The following is a 23,987-nucleotide window of genomic DNA, read 5'->3' as shown; positions in this document are numbered from 1 at the left end:
CTGAGTTTATATGTCCTCCCACCAGCTTCCTCTGGGTCAAGGTGTTTAGTAAAGTAGAGATATGGATGTGGGACAGAGGGTCACCTGGAGGGAAGAGGAGGAACCTATTAACTCTAAGATAACAACACCTGAATAACGCATGTCAGTACCGTATTGCCATAATAAATACACCTGTTCAACAAAAGATGTAGGTCTGTATTTGTAACACCAGGGGGCATATTTGTGACACAGAATCTCCCACATACTGAATGACCTGACATTTGACCAGACCGCGGTAGAAGATAACTCCAATATCACTTAAATCTATGGCTGTCATAACCATGGTTTGCCATAATCATATAATCAAGATTACGCATCTACTTCTTCGATATCAGCATGGGATTAGTAAAGCCCTGCAAATTCCATTGAAAACATAGAGTTGTGGATATATTCTCTGAAAAGTACCCAATTCGTCTCCTCCGACCCACCTCCAACAGTGACCATCTCATCTCTTCCTCTAAGCAGGGAGAGGGTATAAAGCAACCCACATACCATCAGGAAATAACATTAGAATAGAATATCCAGTTAACACAACATGATATACAGAGACCTGCTCTGTATTTATAGGTACAGAAATCACAGTTCCTCTCAGAGCATCTCCTTCCTTCTTGACTCCTCCTCAGTTAAGCAGAGCTCCAATCAGCTAGTGTAGTGTAGTGTAGTGATATCTGTAGGTCAGGAGTCATCATCACCCAACCTTCAACCCCCAGCTGTCACATTACTATATACCTCTTATCAGTAGGTGGCCTGGTTTAGGACCAGCTACATCTGTCTGTACTTGTCCTTCAGTCTCAGTCTCTCGGTCTCTCCACTGGCACGGCTGCTGCTGGGACCTACATACACCACAGACAGAAACACACACCACCATGGGTTGCTGTAACAAGCTGTGTGGGCTAAAGGCTGGAATTGGGGCTGGAATTGCAGTGGCCATATTAGGTATAATCCTTATCCCAGTGGGGAACAATATCATCCGTGAGACTGTTACAAAGGTGAGTGTCAGCTGGCTAGAGCTGTAACCATTGTGGATTTCTAAAAGGTCCATTTCGGGAAAAGGGGTTTGCTGCTAGCGAGAAACGGACATGAGAGTAGATTTCTGAATAGTAAGTGAAAGAAACATCTTCATTTGTTCAATCTCTTGCAGGTCCCAGGTCATATTTTCCAAATGCATCTAAAAAGTTGACATAACTTAAATAAATGAGTGAAAAGATTGCTGCTTTACTTAAAATCAGGGCACTGTATAGAAAGTGTTGCTGTCTGTCTGGTGAATGCAGGAATCGGTCATCGAGCCTGGGACCACAGCCTGGGACAACTGGGTGTCTGCAGATGCACCTGTCTACAGACAGTTCTGGCTCTTTGACGTGCAGAACCCACAGGACGTGGTGGAGAATGGGTCAAAGCCCAAATTGGTGGAGAAAGGGCCCTACACATACAAGTAGGTCCCTACTCACTCAGATGGCTCTAAAAGATCAACAAAATGATGTATATACGATGTGCATCATCTCTGTTAGGTGATTTCAATGCTGTATAGAGGAAGAAAACCTATGGTGTTGTACATCTCCACTTTGTATTCTAAATATAATTGGATGACTTTGAATTATAAATTGCTCTTTAATATATACTTCTAATATAGATGAAGAGAAAACACCTATATTTTAATACATCTAATCTAGAATCCAATCTAATATGATATATATATATATATATATGATATATGATATAATGTACGAGAGATTAAAAGTCACTGGGTGAGAAAGCAGGAGACGATAGGGTGGGTGACACTCGTCCGTGTGTGTCTCTCTACCCATCAGGACGCGGTACCTGCCCAAAGAGAACATCACGGCCAACCCAGAGAACCACACCATCTCCTTCCTGCTCCCTGCGGGGGCCATATTTGAGCCCTCCCTGTCTGTGGGGTCTGAGGAGGACAGTGTCACCTCCCTCAACCTGGCTGTGGCTGTAAGTGGGTGACACCTCATTACCTTGTGATGGCTCTCTCTACCTGTCTGAGTGGATGTTGTGTATTCCACCCCTGTCGAGGTTCCTTTGTCTGGAGTAGAGAAAAAGGACAATAAGGAGAGCTGGGGTTGAAGGGAACCAATTGTCTGGATTATATGAGCACAACATAAGTTATGGGGCCCTAGCTTTCACTGTTTTTACAAACCACAACTTATTTAGTTGTGAGTCTGGCTGTGGTGGTCTCACAACACTCCAGTGTTATTGTGAATGTTTGGTTGAAGTGCACATGTACAGTGCCTTAGGAAAGTGTTCAGATCCCTTGACTTTTCCCACATTTTGTTACATTACAGCCTTATTTTAGTATGGATTTGGATTTTTCCCCCTCGTCAATCTACACACAATACCCCATAATGACAAAGCAAAAACAGGCTTTTAGAAATTGAAAGATCACATTTACATAAGTATTCAAACCTTTTACTCAGTACTTTGTTGATGCTACAAGCTTGGCACACCTGTATTTGGGGAGTTTCTCCCATTCTCTGTCAGGTGGGGAGCGTCGCTGCACAGCTATTTTCAGCTCTCTCCAGAGATGTTAGATCAGGTTCAAATCCAGGCTCTGGCTGGGCCACTCAAGGACATTCAGAGACTTGTCCCGAAGCCACTCCTGTGTTGTCTTGCCAGGTTTCCTCCAGACCTGATGCTTGGCATTCAGGCCAAACAGTTCAATCTTGGTTCCATCAGGCCAGAGAATCTTTAGCTGCCTTTTGGCAAACTCCAAGCAGGCTGTCATGTGCCTTTTACTGAGGAGTGGCTTCCGTCTGGCCACTCTACCATAAAGGCTTGATTGGGGGAGTGTGGCGGAGATACTTGTTCTTCTAGAAAGTTCTCCCATCTCCACAGAGGAACTCTAGAGCTCTGTCAGAATGACCATCAAAAATCCTTCGACCTCATGGTTTTTGGTTTTTGCTCTGACATGCACTGTCAACTGTGTGCCTTTCTCAATCATAAATGTACCACAGATGGACTCCAATCAAGTTGTAGAAACATCTTGGCCTCCCAAGTGGCGCAGTGGTCTAAGACTGTGCCACTAGAGATCCTGGTTCGAGTCCAGGCTCTGTTGCAGCCGACAGGGAGACCCATGGCGCGGCGCACAATTGTCCCAGCGTCGTCCGGGTTAGGGGATGGTTTGGCCGGCAGGGAGACCCATGGCGCGGCGCACAATTGTCCCAGCGTCGTCCGGGTTAGGGGAGGGTTTGGCCGGCAGGGTTGTTCTTGTCCGATCACGCACTAGCAACTCCTGTGGCGGGCCGGGCACAATGCAGGCTGACATGGTCGCCAGGTGTACGGTGTTTCCTCCGACACATTGGTGCGGCTGGCTTCCGGGTTAAGCGGACATTGTGTCAAGAAGCAGTGCGGCTTGACTGGGTTGTGTTTCGGAGGACTCGCGGCCTTCCTGACATTTGCCTCTCCCGAGTCCGTATGGGAGTTGCAGAGATGGGACAAGACTAACTACCAATTGGATACCACGAAATTGGGGAGAAAAAGGGGGCATTTATTTAAAAAAAATTTAAGGAAAGAAAAGAAAAAGAAAAAGGATGAAACAGGATGCACCTGAGCTTCATTTCAAGTCTCATAGCAAAGGGTCTGAATACTTATGTAAATAAGGAATCTGTTTTTATATGTTATATATATATAATAAATATAATAATATATAATATAATAATATATAATATAATAATAAATATATATATATATTTGCAAATTAAAACCTGTTTATGCTTTGTCATTATGGGGTATTGTGTGTTGATTGCTGAGTATTTGTTTTATTTCATCAATTTTAGAACAAGGCTGTAACCAATCAAAATGTCAAGTGGTCTGACTACTTCCTGAAGGCACTGTAGATAACAGATCGGGACTTTTGTATTCTATATGTTCAAGGATCTATAAGGTTAGAGGCAATAATACAACCATTTGTAGGACACAGCCCTCTCTCGCATGTCACCACATCAGTCATAAAACCTTTCTGTTGCAATCCTCTATCTGTATGAGCCGGGGAAGCAGTAATATGCAGGTGTGCTGACATTATGTAATGTGCTCGTTTTGAATAATGGAAATGCAACTTCCTTTTTCTTCTCCTTCCTTTCAGGGTGGGTACAAGTTGTTTCCCCCATGGGTACTGGAAGCTGCAATAAAGTTAAACAATGTCTCACTCTTCCAGCGACGGACAGTGAGGGAAATACTCTGGGGTTACAAAGACCCCATTCTGAAAGGGACACTGGGCCTCTTTTTTCCTGTAAGCTCACCAGCATATCATTTTCATACACCTTCCCTATATAGAATAATACAAATCCTTTATTTCGTTTTATATGTACGCTATTCCAAAAAATACCAATCTACATTATTTATGTTTACATTCACTGAAAATGTAAGAATAACTTAATGAAATGTAAGGTACTATGGTGTGATGTGCTGTTTCCTCAGTACAACGGCACCTATGATGGGCCATACAGTGTCTTCACAGGCAAGGATGACATCTCTAAAGTGTCTATCATTGACAGCTGGCAGGGGGAAAAGTGAGTCTATCTTGAGCCTCCACACACTGAAGTTGATGGAGAGTTGTTGTGAGGGTTGAATCCAAATAGTGCAATGAGTACACACTAACCTTCCCCCCATATCATAACAGGGACCCAGGATGTAATTCTCTTACCGTTTTTCCGTTACCGGATGTAAATGCACTTCACCTACTGTAATATCAATAAACAAAATATAAAATTAATAAATGTTGTAATTCTGTTAGAAAAAAAATGTGCATCTGCACAGTTCCAGTAAATGTGTTTTTGTGACATTTTCTGTGTAAATTGTTCAAAGTAGTCCTTGTGCATAGAGTTGCATGGTTTGTTGTTAAACTTTGAAATCAATGCTTTTTGTTTGGCGTACATCTTAAAGTGAAACATCTGAGTCTGTTACCGTTACCGTAGGGTCCATATTGTCAGTTCAGTCTAATGGCGTCATGGATTTACAGCATCATCTGTAGAATTCTCCTGGCAAACCATGTAAAACCACAGGTCTTTGGTGAGTGTAGGCAGGCGCGGACTGGCTATCTGGTATTTTGGGCAAAAGCCAGATGGGTTGGTCCATTTGTAGCCCAGTAGGCCTGTCTAACTAGTTATTTTTTGTGCCCCAAATAATGATCTGGCTAATAAATGGGGGCCTCAAAGAACAAAAAATAGGCCGGTGTGGGGGCCTCAAGGAAAACAATATGCTGGTATGTTTGAAATGCCAGGGCCAATTTATTGTCCCAATCCACCCCTGAATGTAGGTAGTTTTTGCCTGGGTCGTATTACTCAATAACTGATGGCTTTACTGATTTCTCTCTAATAGGAAGGTGTCTTTCTGGAACAACACATACTGCGACATGATCAACGGCACAGGTACAGTCACCCAAACACCCAGGCAGCAAACAACTTGCATTGAATCACTGTCTTGTTGAATTACATTTTACACACACAACCAAAACATTTCAAAAGCATAAGAAATAAATTAAGAACACTGGAGAATCATTACTAAATCATCTTATACTCCCATGGTTAATATATTCAATTCTATGTGCTTTACCATTGTTCTGACTATTTTCATCAGATGGCTCGTCATTCTCTCCCTTCCTGGACAAGAAGAAGCCTCTGTACTTCTTCTCCCCTGACATCAGCAGGTGGAGTGATCATTTACCTATTGGGGAGGATAGTAATGTTCAGATCTCATGTAGACTGGTGTTATGGTATACAAATACAAGTGGAGATGATAACTCATCAATGTTCAGATCTCATGTAGAATGGTGTTATGGTATACGAAGATAAGTGGAGATGATAACTCATCAATGTTCAGATCTCATGTAGACTGGTGTTATGGTATACAAAGACAAGTGGAGATGATAACTCATCAATGTTCAGATCTCATGTAGAATGGTGTTATGGTATACAAATACAAGTGGAGATGACTGATTATGTTTTGCAGTGCCCCTAGTCTATAAAACAACTTCTATCAGTTTTAATCCTGTTCACTGCCATCATACAGTCAATAGAAATGTACTACTTGTTTATCACCCCCCTTGAAGTCTGGAAGGGACTCTTCACTAAGTAGGGCCCCTGATCTTCTGTTCCCATCCTCACTTTTGAAGATGCCCTTTTAATCATGACCACAAGAGGTCAGGCCCCGGAAAAAACAAAGAGCCTTGTCTCATAAAAGCACTGTTCTTCAATGTCTTCAGGTCTGTGTCAGCTGAGTATGAGAGGAGCCTGAACCTGAAGGGGATCGAGGTGTACCGGTTCAAACTGCCCCCGCTCACCTTAGCCTCCCCTGCAGTCAACCCAGACAACCAGTGCTTCTGCACGGACTCTGTGGTCTCTAAGAACTGCACATTGGCCGGAGTCCTGGACATCAGCTCCTCTCGTGGTGAGGGACACGGGCAACAGTCACTAACTGGTTCCTGCACTGCTGGACATCAGCAGATAAAAATCATAATATGATCTATTAGCACTGTATGAATGGCACAGAAGTCTAATAAAATTAATATTTTTGTCATGTTAGCAGACGCTCTTATCCAGAGAGACTTACAGGAGCAATAAAGGGTTAATAGCAACTAGCATTTACTGCAGTTCCATTGGACTACAAGCAGGTCCCAGAGTTTTTCCTGGTCAGGGAAAACTGTGGGTTCGACACGTACTGTATGCATGTCCTGTGTACAGTACCAGGTGATCAACGTGTCCATCTTTGATATTCTCAACCAGGACAACCAGTCTACATCTCCCTGCCTCACTTCCTGCATGGTAGTCCATACCTGGTTGAAGATGTGGAGGGCCTTGGTCCTAGTGAGGAGCATCACGTCACGTTCCTGGATGTGGAACCGGTGAGAGCCCTGCGTCCATTCACCTTTCACCTCTAGGAGATGTCAAATGACCTTCCCAACTATGCAGTCATCTGTGAATATGCTCCCCAAAAAAGTCTTAGCACACATGGTATTCTTGTGCTGTTCTCTCAATAAGCGACATCCTTTTGCTCTCGCATCTATTTAGATTTTGACATATCCTGATTGTCTGTTGCTGGCGTGTACTGTACAGTAGGCCTAACTGCTGTGGGAATAAATGTGTTTGGTGTTTGTTTCCGTCAGACCACGGGGTTCAGTCTGAGGTTCGCTAAGAGACTGCAGGTGAACATGATGTACGGCCCCTCCAAGATCATCACGTAGGTTTAATGTCTCGGTCTATTATTTTCCCGTACTTTACTATTGTATGTACAGACACTCATCCCAGGACATCTCGCTCTCATTACATATTCTCCAGGGTGTTAAAGAAAGTGAAGGATTACACCGTGCTCCCTATAGTTTGGCTAAACGAGGTAAGTCATTTGAGCTGTACTTACTGCTGCCGGGCCTTACTTCTAAAACTTTTTATTAACTTGCGTTTGTTATGGCATATTTCCAAAGTATTTCCTGAGTATATAACCTCTCGTTTCTGTACGTGCTACACCTCAACGGCTGTCTGTTTCTACAGACGGCATCCCTGGATGACGAGACAGCGGACAGGTTTAAGAAGGAGCTGTTATCTCGTGTTGACATGCTGGAGACGGTGCAGTTCACGCTGATAGGCTTAGGGTCAGCAGCCTTGGTACTCTGCACAGTGGCACATTGTTTGGTAAGCAGAAACAACAAGCTTGTGTGAGAGGGACAATGCTGCTGTGCAACAGAGGAACAGCGAGGGTACAAGGACATCAGTGTGCTGTAACTTGTCACTTATTATCACGCACGTTCATCATTTGTGTTATTTACAAATGTCACATTTCTTGCTCTGATACAAAGTGAGGATATATTGTAGACATTGTGTGAGTTAGAATGTACTTTTTCCTTTGTACAAATTCTTATAAAACTGTTCCTTTATGTTATTGTCGTTTGATTTGCACACACCTCCCTGCTAGATTTTGGTCAGGGATCCTGAAAGCTAGAATATAAAGCAGGTTGAAATCGCTATGACATTAATGTAGCGAACATTCATGACTCCAATAAAAATAAATCAAGCTGATTCAAATGTATTCAACTTAATCTCGGCTCCCACTGAAGTTGAGCCATGAATATCAATGGAGGCAGGAACAGGGAGGAAGTGAAGTTGTTTTATGATACCCTGCTTCTCAAGGGGTCTTAAGTAGGGTTATGGCACGGCATGAGTCTAGCTTAAACTGGCCCACCTAACCAGCTTAGGTTCTCTCATTACTGGAACAAACCGCTCTATTGTACATCTGAAGCCAAATTATTCAGTTTCCCTTTCACCTCATGTGGCCCGTAAATCAAAATGAGTGAAAACACCCCCATACGGATGATTATTCTGTGGTTTCTGCATGGCACTTGGGTTTGTTTGGTAAGAAAGCACTGTTTTTCCCCGCAAGGAACCCTCCCTTAGTTTTAAGGGGTTTAAGGTGACCATTTGCCGGTTCCCGGGGCGCTTTGATACCGCTGTCTACTCTAGAGAGTACAGTAACAGTGGAAAGTGTTTCATTGAGATTGCTCGTTCAATCTTTACTTGCGTTCGGGCTCCTCAGCTCTCTAGCCTTCCCTGCACCAGCACACTCTAAAGCAGACATTTTCTTTCTAAGCCATATATAAGACGTGTGGCTGTTTGAAAATGAATAATAAGTACTGAATACGAAATCTACAAAACAGAAACTAACCAATATTCCAAGCTAGTTCTAACAGCAGCTACTGATATCTTCATTTAAATATTCTGAAGGAAAGTAGGCCATGCCTAAGTATAATTTCTCAAGTATTTAAACTTGTGGATACCTAATAAATCACATTGTAAATCTATTCAGCTTCACTTGGAGTCATTACACTGTTTCCCAGAATTCTTTCCCTTTTCCCATATCCACCCCATTTGCATGGGCAGCCTCTTCCTACCCATAATTCCTCAGAAGGGACCCCTGACCTTTTTCTCAATATTAATGCTGCATTCACGTGCTAGTCGGAACTCGGAAACTTACATTTTCGACTTGCTAACTGGTTGTAGTTATTATACACGTACCGCGGTCAACCAGTTCGCAAGATGGACATTTCAGATTTCCGACTAGCACATGAACACGGCAAATATCTAGCCAACAGAACAGTAATGTGCTTGTTTTCATTCATCATACAATTTCATCAGTGGAAGCTGCTGAGGGGAGGACGGCTCATAATAAATGGCTGGAATGGAGTAAATGGAACGGCAAACGCATGGAAACCATGTCTAAGATGTATTTGATACCACTCCACCAATGCCACTCTAGACATTACCATAAGCCCCCCCAATTAAAGGTGCCACCAACCTCATGAATTTCATACATTCAATAAATCGATGTAATTCCTAAGCGTGACTGAACAGTGAAAGTGTATCACATCTGAAGAGATAAGTGAAATATGGGGACTTCCTGCTCCTTGGAATGATCCTGTTGTTCCTCTCCTGTCAGATTCATCTCTGACTACTTACAACCTAAATGTAGGAAATTCAAAGTAGTTTCTAAATGCATTTATTCAGGCTGTCATTACATTAATAAATAGAAATACACCACTTTTATGATGACATGGAAATGACATTGAACATCACTATGACGACACTTTTGTTAAAAGTTTGACTCGACCTCAACTCGTCAGTCTAGAGATTTATGTTAAGGAAAAGCCAGACCTTCAAAAAATATTTTGTCAAAAAGAAAATATAGCTCTACGATTTGCAGATACGGTCAAGAATATCTGATGAAATATGTTAAATTATATACACTAGGGTCACATTCCAAAGCGCAGATCCACAAAAACTGGACACAATGACATAAGTTACAATGATGAAAATAAAGAATGAAAAACACTCTGTACACATACCGACCCTGAATACATCTACACAGACTATACTTCTGAGACAAACAGGAAACAGCTATTCACACGATAGAAAACAGAGAGCGCCAAACAGACCATCTCACAAACTGTGAATGAAATGATTTAGAATGATATTCAGGTTAAATGGTCATCGTGGTTATTTTCGATCGTGCATGTCTGCCTTGCTGTACGTGAAATTAAAACTCCGTAAGGAGATGAAATATATCTCATCAAATCATGGATCAAGAAAATGCAAACCCCAAAATCAGGAGTGTACATGTACCTGAATACAAAAGCTAGGATGTGCGTCACTGCTATACTCCCTCAGTATAAAACCAATCCAGCGATGTATTGCAAATAGCCACAAAGTTAAGATGGAGATTATACACATTAACATGCTTATGTGCTGACGACACAGCATCGTACACTACCGAAGAGATACTTGTGCAGTATGGCACAATGTCCCGTACCGTTTAAGAACATAAATGTTCCAAGTAACGTGAATAAATACAGGAAAGACTATGTAAAATGTTAGATCACAGCATTCTATGACCTTTGTCCTATTCAACATGATGTTTAGAATATGACCGAGTAAGGATTGTGAACATGTCGGGTGGTCTTACCAGTGTTCCTGTAATAAATTGAGCAGAATCCCTCCCAACAAAGGTTCTTTGCTCACACAGCGCTACGTGTTCTAGTGTAACGGTACTGTCCATATGGGTGGCAGCTGAGCTGGAGGTGTACTTTGGCCTAAACACTGTTTCAATTTCCAAGGCTGGAATATTTTTATTGGGACCACTTAGTATGGACAATATGCCCTTTGTATAGGCTGTGCTGCTATTCTATCTGGTGTTAGGAGGGATAGAGTTCCTCCATAGAGTCATACAATGAGAGATTTGTTTCTGATATTGACGACAGCCTGTCGTTTTGTCAAATGTGAAACTGTAATAGGTGGTAGTTGTAAACAGTGTTCATATGGATGAATATGAGTCCATGTACAGTTGCAGAGCAGAGTGTAAACAACTAGGGTGCTCCCTATGAAACACCCCTCTTGGATATACAAATTAATATGCCAATGATCTCCCTACTCAATCACAATCTTTACCATCTGTAAGTCCAGGTTTGTTCTCCTTGGACCAGACATCCATCCATACTAAGCCTAAGCCATTATATGCTGCCTGATGCATTTCCCCATGCTGTAAATGTCTATACGGAATATACTACAATACTGTTATCAGACCATTGCCTACTGTATAGCGTGACTACAGTATATATGTGTGGCAAGTATTATCATAGAACTATGGGAGCAGCATTGAATGCAGTAAGTCATCCTGTGTATGTAGCCTACGACACCTGAACCCGATGCCTAAATCCACACATCTCCATGTGTCCTGATCCAGGGTCAGGGCTTTACACCTCTGTCTAAATGGCGAGTGTGACAGGATGTGAGGTGTGCATGTATATCACAGTCATCTGGTCAGTGTACCTCATGCATATAAGACTACAGACAGCCCCAGGCAGGGTGAGTCCCACTCTCTCCTTGTAAACCTACAGTAGCTGGAGCTAGGGAAGTGTTCAGTTCAGGTCCATTGCCTCTGGGCAGGGCGGGAGCTCGGGGGTTGTGTGTGTGTGTGTGTTCATGTATACCCCCTCTACACAGCCCTTGTCTCCACCAGTCAGACATCAGGCAGTTCCAGGTGGTTCCTGCGGTTGCGGCTCTTCCGGAGGTCTAGCAGGGGCTTGAGCTTGGCCATGTCACCCCGTAGGGGAGGCCCTCCCCTCGGCCCCTTCTGCTGTCTGGCCCCTTGCAGGCTCTGGAGCTGCTTTCTCTCCTTACAGTACTGCTGTATGGCCAGGCTCTCTGCAGGGCTGAAGGCTGAGAGCAGGGCCTTGGGGTGCAGGGTGCTGGCCCAGGCCCAGGGAGACTGCTGCTTGTCCATCAGCACTGACACCATGGCCTCACTCAGGACACGCAGGCGGAGCTTGGCCACGGTGCGCTTGAAGGTGTTCTCCGTGGCCAGGCAATAGTACAGGCCCTGGTCGGACAGCTGGACGGAGCGGATGAGCAGGCCGTGGTCAGTGGCGACCACACGGTCACCCAGCTTCACCTGGAAGGGGGAAAGAGAGGTATCAGCAGAATGGTCTTAATTGTCGTATAGCATAACACATTATCCCACAGCATGATCTATAGTCAAGTAAATCGAGCAAAGACAAATCAACTTGAAGTGGCACTCCAGTCTCCTTTTCAGCTCATTTAACACTGGATTTACTTAACGTAAGGCACATCTCAATAGGTGGTCCAGATATGTCATGACATAGCACAAGGGGGGGCTTTATTCCTTTGTTCTCTATTGTCCCACAAGCAAGGGGGGAGGCCCATGACATCACCACTTCCCATCAGCCCAATGCCATGAATGCCCTACTCCTTGAAGTTTGCAGTTATGTCTAAAAAACACAATTTTGCTATTAAAAAAAATACATTTTTTACCCTCTTAGTGTCCTTTACTGTATGAATACTGGGGATATCGCTTTTCATTAGTAAAAGGTCAAAAATTGTAGGAGGAAGTCTTTAAACAGTTCACCTGGAATACACATTTTCATGAGCTACAAACAGTGAAATCTGTAAAAAATTTAATCTTTATCAAAAGAACAGGTTCTCTTTGCACAGCCCCGTATCATTTCTCATGGCCTGATGGGCAGCAGGAAGTCTTAGAGGGTGTCAGTAATGTGAAATGTTTCCCCCGTTGAGAATAGACTCATTAGTTAGGGCCCATACCACATCTGATCTACAGTATATTACTACTCATTATCTTGTTACACAGCCAATAAATACTTTACAACGTCATCCCCGAGGCATGACATGATAGTGGTCTGATATTACTTCAAACACGTCATCCCCGAGGCATGACATGATAGTGGTCTGATATTACTTCAAACACGTCATCCCCGAGGCATGACATGATAGTGGTCTGATATTACTTCAAACACGTCATCCCCGAGGCATGACATGATAGTGGTCTGATATTATTCAAACACGTCAAACATGACGTCTGATATCAAACACATCCGAGGCATGACATGATAGTGGTCTGATATTGATAGTGGTCAAACACGTCATCCCCGAGGCATGACATGATAGTGGTCTGATATTGACATGATAGTGGTCTGATATTGGTCTCTGATATTACGTCAAACACGTCATCCCCGAGGCATGACATGATAGTGGTCTGATATTACGTCAAACACGTCATCCTGATATTACTTCAAACACGTCGAGGCATGACATGATAGTGGTCTGATATGACATCATAGTGGTCTGATATTGACATGATAGTGGTCTGATATTACTTCAAACACGTCAAGGCATGACATGATAGTGGTCTGATATTATCAAACACGTCATCCCCGAGGCATGACATGATAGTGGTCTGATATTACGTCAAACACGTCATCCCCGAGGCATGAAATAGTGGTCGATATTCATCCCCGAGGCATGACATGATAGTGGTCTGATATTACGTCAAACACGTCATCCCCGAGGCATGACATGATAGTGGTCTGATATTACGTCAAACACGTCATCCCCGAGGCATGACATGATAGTGGTCTGATATTACGTCAAACACGTCATCCCCGAGGCATGACATGATAGTGGTCTGATATTACGTCAAACACGTCATCACAATCGAAGGATACCTACTCAATCCTCCTTTACATCATGGGATTCCATTTTAGCCTAAAACGTCATTGATTTGCAAGAAACTGGAGTCGGAATTGAGCCAATTGAGCCAGCTCTGACATTGAACACACAGAATGAATCATTCGATTTCTATGGTTCAACCCAGCTTCTCAATTAACTTTGACTCGGGAAGTTGTTGTCTGACCTCTTTCCTCCTGTCATTGTCTCTGTGGATGAGCCAGCGAATGGAGGCCTGAGGGGACTTAGGAAGACACTCTAGGAAGGTGGTGTTGTTCTTCACTCCATACTGGGTCATCTCCACCGCGTTCCTGTACGCTGAAACAAGGGTGTTTCACACACGTCAACTCATTGACAGACATAAACCACACAACAGGATGATGTAGGTCCCAAGAGTCAGGGTCAAAAGTTGACCGGAGGGTTAGTGACATCTGCAGTACAACCAAACCCTCACAGTCACTAGGGGGTGAATCCTAACTTCCACTTTAGTCTACTTTTCAATTGGTCTCCCATTGAAATTTAACTCAAGTTAAGATTATCCCCCAAGTACGCTTGTTTGTCAGATTGCATCCCCACTGAGATGCACTTCATATCTGTATAGTAGAACAAGCTTGGTTGACCTGGTCTTTAACTGACAGCATTGTCATCTGATGTGTCCCAGCCAACTAGCTCATCCCCATGCTGGATGGATGACAGGGTATTGACTAATTAGCACCAGTGACCATATGGTTTAGTCCCATGACATATGTTCATTTACACAGACTTATACTGGAATGTAGCACTATGGGGACCGTAGCGCCTCCCATTGTTAGACTGCTTGCCGACAGAGATGATTCACTCAATCAGCTGTATAGTCTGTTTGCTTACTCTCTCTCCCTCTCACACACACACACACACACACACAGTCTCAAGGGGACAATACAGTAAAACACTATGCACCTGCTGCTGACCCACAAGGGCCTGAACTCAAATGACCCATAAACCAACAGAATCTATGTTAGACCCTTTTAGAGTAAAATGAGTACAGCTGGGATAGACTAGCCACATAACAAATGAGGCGAGGAAATCAGATAAATGGATAAGCACACCAATGCCCTCTGTTGGCCAATTCAACAGAGCTGTGGGTTTCTCAGGCATTTGGTGCACGTTGGCTGGATGTTGTCATACCTTTCAGGTTGAATCCTCTGCACTGAGTCAGTGGGTTGCCATGGATGATGTCTTGTCTTCTGCTCCTTCTGTGTAGAAACCATAATCATCCATAAATATTTCCAATGCCACAATACAGTACCCTAATATATATATATATATATATATATAAATAAAATGGACTATGAAGTGGCCTAACCGTTGAATCCTGTCAAATATATTGTATATCTAGTTTCATTGCCTACATAAACTAGTTGGAGAATACCTACCTTTCACAAAGCCCAGTAGCTTAGAAACATGGTTATACCAACCCTCCAGCCCATTATGAAAATCTCTAAAATCCCCAAATATCAACAGTGAGGAAGGACCACTGAGCCAGACAGAGGTGTGAGGAACATTTGACAGTGTTATTCCACTATATGGTTCAGTCGTCTCCCATTCAACAGCTACAGGGAGAGAGAGCTTAAACAGCAGGCTTTCTGAGGAGTAAAGGGGCAGAGCCTCTGTTCCCTGACCAAGCTACACTTGAACTGTGGTTGACTGAAATGGCAGCTGAGCAGCCGGTGAGGAGGGAAACCAGAGAGGGGACTGTTCAAAGTAGAACGGTATCACTCACTGTGCTACGGCTGTGTTATGGCTATGGTTGGATCAATTCAAGAATACATGGTGTATACACTGAGTATACTAAAACACAGACAAGGACCAGGACAGGAACAGTGTCAGAACAGGGGGAACAGAATGACATCACAACAATAATGCTGAAGCGGGGAACAACCTCTGGAACAGACAGATATCGGGGAGGTAATGAAAGCAGGTGATTGAGCCCAGGTGAGCCTGACTTGTCTTTATTCCCAGCTAATTCCCCATGAATAACACCTAAGCTATGTGAAGTGTTGCCCTATACTGTAACCCTTAACAACCTGCGTCCTCAGCACCAATGTTTTACGGTTAAAAGCAGACTGCACCATAGAGTGGAATAACACTGTAAAATGTTAATTGTGCCGTTCGGTTTGCTTTAGAGTGGTCTTTTCTCACAGTTGGCATTGTACTGTTGATGTTGACCCAGGGTCTGTAGTACCGTACCTCTTGCCAGTGGGGTAGAAGCGGGAGCAGCTCAGGCCGTCCCAGGCACAGTAAGGGTCTCTGGCCAGGCAGCAGTCGGCGCAGGCTGAGCCGTAGGCATGGCAACGGTGCAGAGACACTTGGGACACGCCGTGCTCTGAACTTACGTACAGCTGTTGCTGCGAGGCAAAACAGTTCAAATGTCAACCACACTGTTTGTTTTAATAAGTGGAAGCGTGTCTTAACTAAGTTAAGCTCACAGACAATTATGGCTTATTATCTGGCTTTCCGGCTGAGTCACAATTTTAATGCAGAAAATAAACTATTGCACTAGGCGATAGCAATGAGCTAATCAGAAGCATTTTGAAACAATATTGAGATACATTAAGCACTGCTTGCAAATACTTACTTTTTTGGAAGATATTCTCAAGTTTGTCACTGGAGCTTGGTTCTGGGAAGAGAGAAACATGCCACAATGTCAATAATATTATGTAACAAATGTTGTGACCCTATCTCAAAAGTAATGGACCACAATAACTTTCTTATCTTATCATATTACATAAGACCGTAGGTGTGTTTGAGCTAGTCCTTGTTGCACATCGTGAATCTTAGAATGTAAAGGACCAAATGTATTTCCTGTGTAGGGGTCTTTTTTTACCAACACTCAGGTTATCTAACATCCTATTGAATACCCTGTAACCGTCCACCGTGCGGCACTAGTAGGAACACTATGTGAGATCTCTATGACACATCAAACTACACTAGTGGGAGACCGGTGTTGTCCAGGTGCAGAGAGAGATTAGCTTGGTTGGGCCTTGATCACACGGATGACTTGCTTTGTTTATCAGGCTGAGATAAAACAGAGCATGTGAGGGTTGGTATGGGTGACTGGCATCGCCCTCTAATGTCAGTATGCTTCCCATCAGTCTTGTGTGGTGGTCTACTGCCCGGGTCATCACGCTCCTGAATGCACCTCCCTTGGGAGTACAGTCTGTGACCCTTTGTGAAAAAGCCAAGAGCTCCTATTCTGTCTGCATTTGATGTCTGTCTGTGTTTGAGAGAGAGAGAGAATTCAAACCTTAAACACTTCCAGCTCTTCTAGTATCAGATCCTGGTCCAGGGAGCGGTTTGTGGGGAGAGCGATGACCTTTTGCACTGTCCCTTTGTCTGAGAGGACACACACAGAAATTTTGTTCTGATTTATTCAGATCCCCATTAGCAAACACATAACGAAAAATACATTACAGACAAAAACCTTCACAATTGCCATACTACATGTTATTGTTTTGAAATGTGTGTGTGTGTGTGTGTGTGTGCGCGCATCTATCAGTTCCATATACACGTCAGAGAATGGAGACAGCTGTGACCAGTATCCACAGTCAAGCCAGTTGTGGGTTTGTGGGCTTAGAACCCACAGAGAGGAGAACGGACAAAGGCCACGGAAAGGGGCAGAACTATGTTTGTCCAAGAGTTAGCTAGCGAGCAGAGGGAGGAGAGAGGAGAGTTACAGCAAGATCTCCTGAAAATCCCTGAAAAAAACCTCTCCACATCCCTGAAACAAAGCCCCCACCTCTCCGCCCTGCAGTCTGACATTACTGGCATGTCTTCAGGAATCTTGGCGGATTGGAAGGCTGATAAACATAAACAGCTGTGGGTGAGAGAAAGGAGAGAGGCTCCCTGGGATGCATGACGTACAGCCAGCTCCACACTCCCCTCTCAGACCTGTCCTCTTCCTCCTCCACCCAGTGGGCTGCATCGCCCTCCTGAATGTCTATTTCTCTCTCTTGCAGCTCGTTATAGTGCAGTTATTGTTCTATTCACAGAAGAGCGAGACAGACTACTTATCTTGAATTCATATCCCCTCTGTAATCATTTGCTTATGAAATGCCTACGTTATGGCATGAGAGAGCAGAGATGGATTACTGCAATATAGAATGAAATGGAATTAAGTGGGTTATGTATAATGAGGGGATTGTGGTGGCGCCACCCCCTGGTGACAGAGAGAACAGGTCATTTAGGCTGTCATGCTGGGGCCTGGAGATCTATTAGCATCCGTAGCCAACATGGATGCTCCATCATGGACGATGTCACACTCTTTACAAAGCATCCCACTCATGTAACCCACCGCATTAGTCAGAGCTCTTTAAAGTGCAACTCTGATGGTTATTGAACACAAGTGGCGAGACGAGGAATATGAGAATGTTAGTCTGAGGGCATCCTGAACAGGCATCCTGAACAGCTACTTAGGTGCTGATGTAGGCGATGTACAGGCCCTGTGCTGCTCCCAGCCTGTGGTGTGTGTATGTTGTGTGGTGGGGCTGGGTGCTAGTTGTCTCTAACAGATCAATAAGGATGTATCGTTCAGTACAAACCTGTGCCCAGGAAGAGGACCTGGTAGTGCCCGTCTGCGGCAGTCACCTGGTCCACAGCGATGGAGGTGTACTTGTAGTCAGCTTGCGTTCTGACCACCAGGGGCCTCCTGCCCACGGGGTAGATAGGATTGAACATGACCGGGTGGTTCCTGACAAACGTCACCACGTCATCAGGGAACTCCTTGGTGCTCTGAATGTGAGGGGTGAAGGCTCCGCCTGGACACTGGAGGGAGGGAGAAAGAGGAGAGATGCTATAGAGGTGAATAAATCCCTACCACTCAGCTCTGTGACAAAGGTACATTAAGGAAAAGCCTACCCCTGACCCTGAACTCTGCTGTCCTCATCCTCATCGATTAATGTTTCTCTGACCTTGTTTCCTCAACCACACTGATAGACACAGTAGATACTGTGTAGGAGAACAACAAGGAACTGTACATTTGCATTGGCGCTCGTCTTATTTTGAGTTCAATACAGATATTAGATCCTAAACTCACTGTTCCAGGCCGGGGGTAGGGGATCCGTCCCTGGTACGCCACCCACTGAAAGTTCGGCCCATCCCTGTGAGCGAACGGCCCGTTGAAGACTGTCAAGATGTCTGCCATGTTGTAGACACACACGGCCGAGCCCTTAAACACTGAGCTGTGGGAAACGACACACACATTCCGGCGGTCAGTGTGATGTGGATAACTGACATCCCAGAAGCCCCCAGATCCACCCAGTTAAAACATCACAGTCCTTTAAACCCTGCTGTTCATAGGATATCCAAGCCATCAAATCTGGGTGAAGCTTACTGCCACCCCTCTTCGCCCTACCCAACTTGCCCCTCTTCCCTCATTCTTGCTCCATTCCCAGAAGGATATGATGCGGTTTGGACCAGACCTCTAAAAACCACATGACCATCAGTAATACAGAGAGCCTTTGTTCAGCGAGCGAAACAGAGGAGAAAGTCTGAAAGGAGCAAGAGGAAGAAACACATTGTGCTGATAGGAATGACAATGTTGCATAGAGACTACAGACTGTGTTGGAGATTCATATATATATATATATATAAATATAAAACGAGAGAGAGAGAGCGAGAGCGAGAGAGAGAGCGGAAGAGAGAGAGCAAGGAAGAGAGAGAGCAAGCGAGAGCACGAGAGAGAGAGAGAGAGAGAGAGAGATTGCTTGGAGACATGGAGACTACAGACTGTTTGTGTTGGCTATAGAGAGAGGATGAGTCTCAAATGGCCGGGTTAAAAGATACAAGTGTTTCCTTAGGATTTATGGAAGGGTCCCGGTACAAGGTTGAGTAACCCTGATCTAGATACTGCCCAATTAGCCTTGATGATTGAAGAAACCAGGGTTGTATCCATTAGTGCAGAGCTAAATGTTTTGCAATGTAAAAAAAAAAACTAGTTTCTTATTGACAGTTCCCTTCCTGTTTCTGCACGTTTGCTTCCGTTTAGAGTTCCTAGTGAATACAAACCTAGTTCCTAGTGAGTACACATAACAGGCATTAATAGCCATCCTGCAAAAGCCCTTGAGGATAAATAAAGTTATTGAACACATACAGTGTCTGAAGTTACCACATACAGTAACAGTAGACCTCAGGAAACACCAGGGGTACTACATGGTGATACTCATGCATAATGAACTTGCTGTCAACATTGCGAAAGGAAGCAGAGCTCACTAACTGCATTACTAGTACATAAGGAAAAGTGATCAATGTAATGAGAACGGTATGGCAAAGTTAAGTCAATGAGCCAAATACTGTAGTGCCAGAGGCTGGTGGGAGGAGCTATAGGAGGATGGGCTCATTGTCATGGCTGGAATGGAACCGTATCAAACATATGGCAACCACATGTATGACTCTGTTTTATTTATCCCATTACAAATGAGCCCATCCTCCTATAGCTCCTCCTACCAGCCTCCTCAGGTACTACATGCAGGTCACTAGAGTGTGCTCCCAAGTGCCGCAGTGGTCTAAGACACTGCATCTCAGTGCAAGAGGCGTCACTGCAGTACCTATTTTGAATCCAGGCTGCATCACATCCGGGCGTGATTGGGAGTCCCATTGGGCGGCGGTCAATTGGCCCGGCGTCGTCCGGGTTTGGCCGGTGTAGTTGTAACCGATGTGAAATGGCTAGCTAGTTAGCGGTGGTGCGCGCTAATAGCGTTTCAATCGGTGACGTCACTCGCTCTGAGTCCTTGAAGTAGTTGTTCCCCTTGCTCTGCAAGAGCCGCGGCTTTTGTGGCGAGATGGGTAACAATGCTTCGAGGGTGGCTGTTGTCTGTGTGTGTAGAGGGTCCCTAGTTCAAGCCCAGGTAGGGGCGAGGAGAGGGACGGAAGCTATACCGTTACATAGGCCGTCGTTGTAAATAAGAATTTGTTCTTCACTGACCTGCCTAGTTAAATAAAGGTTACATTTAAAAAATGAAATGCTACAGTAAGGTGATACTGGAGGTCTCTATCCAGGAGCTCCTGTCATGTTTGCTTCATTCCTAATGGTATCCGGTGCTGCCATGCCAGTCAGCATAGCCACTAAGGCTCGAGCAATATCACCATTGGCCTCACCTTGTGGACGTGAAGACGCCGAACACCAGGAGGCTCTTGGGGTGATCGGTTTCCAGAGAAAACACACTCTCTGGAAGGGAAAACACAACGTTGTGTTATGGAGTCAGCGTTCATCATGCACCTTATCGTTTAATACTCCTGGAACGGAAGAGTCTGATGTGGAGATGAATTGAATGAATGTCCGTGTTGACAGACCTCCCTAGACTCAAAGAAGACTAAAATAATACTAAGGGATGAATTGGGTCACTGTTTGGATAGTCCGGATCGTCATATTATCAACAAACGATCTGTTGAACAGCTACTGCTTGTTAGGTTTAGTCTAAAGTTTAGGGTAAGGGTTATGGTTGGGGATAGAGCTAGAAGATAGTTTAAATGTTACTAATAGTCTGTAGAGCATCTACAGGTGGACTAGCCAACTAAAGTGCAACCATGAATTCTTTCAATACTGAGAAGGTCAACAAACCGGTGTAAAGACCCTTCTTCTAATCCAAAACACCTGAGCATCTGAGATCCATTGGTATTTGTTAAGACTGGCTAGTGAGATGTTTAGTTCTAGGTAAACAGGAGAAGTGGTTTGGGTTGGAACAGAATGTTCCAGGCCTTGGTGAACATAGTAGGTAGGTGTTGGCGTATTCCTCACCAAGCTCGTCAAAGTGTGTCTCGGTGCCGTCCTCCTCCAGAACTGAACACACCATCCGGGCCTTCAGGAACGTGGTCCACTTGTTCACCAGGCTACGCTGGCCACCTATGTCATTCTGTAGACGTTGAAAGAGATGCATGTTAATGTCTCATGTATGCACACATACCCTTGTATGCAATGCACACGCACACACACACACTTCCTGAACACACACTTACAGGACACACTCTAGCGACCATGGTGTGGATGTTCTTGGTATTCCCACTGTTGTCCGTCAGTCTCTCCCGGAAGAAGAAATACAGTTTAGCATCGTTGGGATCCGATCCGTCTGGGATTAACTGGGCATCTATGAAGATGGGTTCTATGGAAAATAAATAAACAGGGTCAAAATGTTATAGTATAACGTTCTGTCCATTGTCTCCAGTGTCAAAGTAGTTGAAGTACATTTGATGTACTAAATGTGGATCTCCAACTCCAGATGTGTTAGTGCAGGGATGGAATAAAAGCCTGCCCAACCTCTAGCTCTTAAGGGTCACAGTTGGAGACTTCTGGTGTACATTACATGTGCTTCATATGCTTCTGCTGTACGTGCTCACCACTCAGCCACTTGGAGTTGTGCTGGTCTGTCCTCACTGCGTTCCTCCTGGTGAGGCTCCTGAAGATGGCAGCGTCCGTCCCCATGAAGTCTATGTACATGCCTGAGAACAGCTCCTGGTCTGGAACACAGAGACACATACAGGGCTGTGTTCATTATGGCACTGCATGGAAGAAAATGAAGTAAAACAGGGAGGTACTACCTGAACTTGTCCACTAAGAAAAGCTTGTTTTCATTTTCCATTGCAAAAAGTTGCGCTACGGTGTGCCCTAATGAACACACCCCTGGATCATAGCTGAACCATCTTACTCCCATCTGACCAAACAGAACACTCTGTTCACCCCCCACGAGCCCTAAAGACTTGACAAAACACACACACAAAAAAATAAATCACTGACTATTAATGGCCAAGGGAACAAAAATGTGCCTGTCTCAATTTCCATTGACAGCAATGGAAATTCTGGGTTCATATTCAATGGTGAATTCAATGGTGATGGAATTTTTTCATTTAACTAGGCAAATTCTTATTTACAATGACAGCCTTTATTTACAGAGACAGTACATCACTGTGGACAGGGAATGGTGACAGTAAACAGTAATGGAGCCAACAGTGGATTTACAGCCATAGTGTTTGATCTCCCTGTACTCTGCTAATGACCCTGGCTGTGAGCCCGCACTCTCTTTCTTTCCTCTCTCCACACCCTCTGTGCATTTCATCATTCCATTACTCTGTCACTTCATCATTCCATCAGCCCCAGCATGCAGCAGCCTGTACTCTGGAGGTGTGGCACAGGTCCAAGTGTTTGTATGTGATTGGCTGCTTTGAGGGGAGCAGTGGTGTCAACATCCCCCAGACAGCACAAGCTCATATGAGGGGTTCAGTATGGAGATGGAGCCTTTTCATCTAGCCCAGACACAGGCCTGATTGTCCCCTAGTCTGACTCAGAGGTCCCCTCCCTGCCACAACCACTCCTCCTCTCTGCCACCACTACCCCTCCTCTCTGCCACCACTACCCCTCCTCTCTGCCACCACTACCCCTCCTCTCTGCCAACCCTCTCCTTGTGACCGGACGGCCCGGGCTTGAGGGGCTGATGACGGGTAGGGCTGCTGACGCCACAGGGCTTGGGTGTCAGAAAGTCGAGCTGTGCGTGCGACTCGGTGCCTCTGGCAATTTCGTCAGAAACTTGACACCCGGCAACCAATCAGAGGCCAAAGGACGACACAGACTGACAAGGGTGTGCGGCCCGACCTACGGCAGGGTCACCGATAAAGCGGATGGGGAGTTGGGTTAACCATAGGGTGGGGAAGCATAGCGATTTGGGTTTTTGTATGATGTGTCCTGCAGAGACATAAATAGAGCCAATAGAGGGACAGAGGAAAACTTACTAAGCATGACGGAGACCGTATTGACTCTAGGATTGAAGGAGCACCTTCCCTTCCCAGATTCCGCTCTGGAGTCAATGTGGAACACTTGCTCCTGCAGGAAAAGAAAATGTAAATAACATATTTCATATGGGAATTTGATGGAATTCAACCTTCTGCTCTTTTTAGCAATAAATATGAGATTATGAGCATTCCAAATGTTCTCAAGGTAATCCAGAGTAAGGTTTTTTCCCCTCTGGTTTAAAGAGTTACAAAACCAACGCTGGGCTTTACCTTTACTGGTCTGCACGGGACATTAAAAGAACATTCCATTAGGGAGGAATGTCCTCCGATGGGCTGAGATGCTGTGGTTCCATCTCAGACCTGGCCCTCCGCCACCCCTCACAGTGAAATGGATCATCTGAATTTACAATCTCGGCGGTCAGCGGAAAATCCCCCCGGCTTGGTCCAACCCACACTTCGACAGTTCTGACTGGGGGAATGAAGGGGACGGAGGTGCCGTCAGCCCAGGGACGTTCTCCAGAAAAGCGCGGCTGCTCTCCAAGTGGTGCGTGAAGATTTCCCGTGGCTCTGGCGGCGATCCGTGGCCATTCATCACAGAGTCTGTACGGCGACACTCACACAAAGGTGACCTGTCTGTGACACTGAAATCCTCCT

General features: G+C 44.7%; 2 protein-coding genes across 5 annotated transcripts in view; one reads left to right on the top strand and one right to left on the bottom strand.

Annotated features, from left to right (window-relative positions):
• The first annotated feature begins 759 nt into the window (after window positions 1-759).
• Window positions 760-7,924, top strand: LOC112267817 (platelet glycoprotein 4-like). The gene is made up of 12 exons (XM_024445955.2): window positions 760-1,028; window positions 1,311-1,471; window positions 1,848-1,995; window positions 4,142-4,288; window positions 4,477-4,568; window positions 5,377-5,426; window positions 5,635-5,704; window positions 6,260-6,444; window positions 6,780-6,898; window positions 7,160-7,233; window positions 7,332-7,386; window positions 7,542-7,924. The coding sequence occupies exons 1-12, from the start codon at window positions 906-908 to the stop codon at window positions 7,707-7,709; spliced, it is 1,392 nt and encodes a 463-aa protein (XP_024301723.1). The 5' UTR covers window positions 760-905; the 3' UTR covers window positions 7,710-7,924.
• Window positions 7,925-9,524: 1,600 nt separating this feature from the next.
• LOC112264580 (semaphorin-3C-like) overlaps window positions 9,525-23,987 on the bottom strand; it is a 54,084-nt gene continuing 39,621 nt past the window's right edge. For all 4 annotated transcript variants that reach the window (XM_042297928.1, XM_042297927.1, XM_042297926.1 and 1 more), the window contains exons 6-18: window positions 23,334-23,424; window positions 21,948-22,067; window positions 21,570-21,712; window positions 21,352-21,466; window positions 20,712-20,781; window positions 18,652-18,796; window positions 18,158-18,380; window positions 16,864-16,952; window positions 16,195-16,236; window positions 15,807-15,964; window positions 14,745-14,812; window positions 13,765-13,895; window positions 9,525-11,988 (exon numbers count right to left, since the gene is read on the bottom strand). In XM_042297928.1, the coding sequence (XP_042153862.1) occupies window positions 11,557-11,988; window positions 13,765-13,895; window positions 14,745-14,812; window positions 15,807-15,964; window positions 16,195-16,236; window positions 16,864-16,952; window positions 18,158-18,380; window positions 18,652-18,796; window positions 20,712-20,781; window positions 21,352-21,466; window positions 21,570-21,712; window positions 21,948-22,067; window positions 23,334-23,424 (1,827 nt within the window). In that variant the 3' untranslated portion in view covers window positions 9,525-11,556. The remainder of the gene's footprint in view (window positions 11,989-13,764; window positions 13,896-14,744; window positions 14,813-15,806; window positions 15,965-16,194; window positions 16,237-16,863; window positions 16,953-18,157; window positions 18,381-18,651; window positions 18,797-20,711; window positions 20,782-21,351; window positions 21,467-21,569; window positions 21,713-21,947; window positions 22,068-23,333; window positions 23,425-23,987) is intronic.

This window comes from Oncorhynchus tshawytscha, linkage group LG15 (assembly GCF_018296145.1).
Source record: "Oncorhynchus tshawytscha isolate Ot180627B linkage group LG15, Otsh_v2.0, whole genome shotgun sequence".
In the NCBI taxonomy this organism is placed as follows: Eukaryota; Metazoa; Chordata; class Actinopteri; order Salmoniformes; family Salmonidae; genus Oncorhynchus; species Oncorhynchus tshawytscha.
Note: the sequence above shows the minus strand (reverse complement) of the source record. Positions and strands in the feature narration are given on the sequence as shown.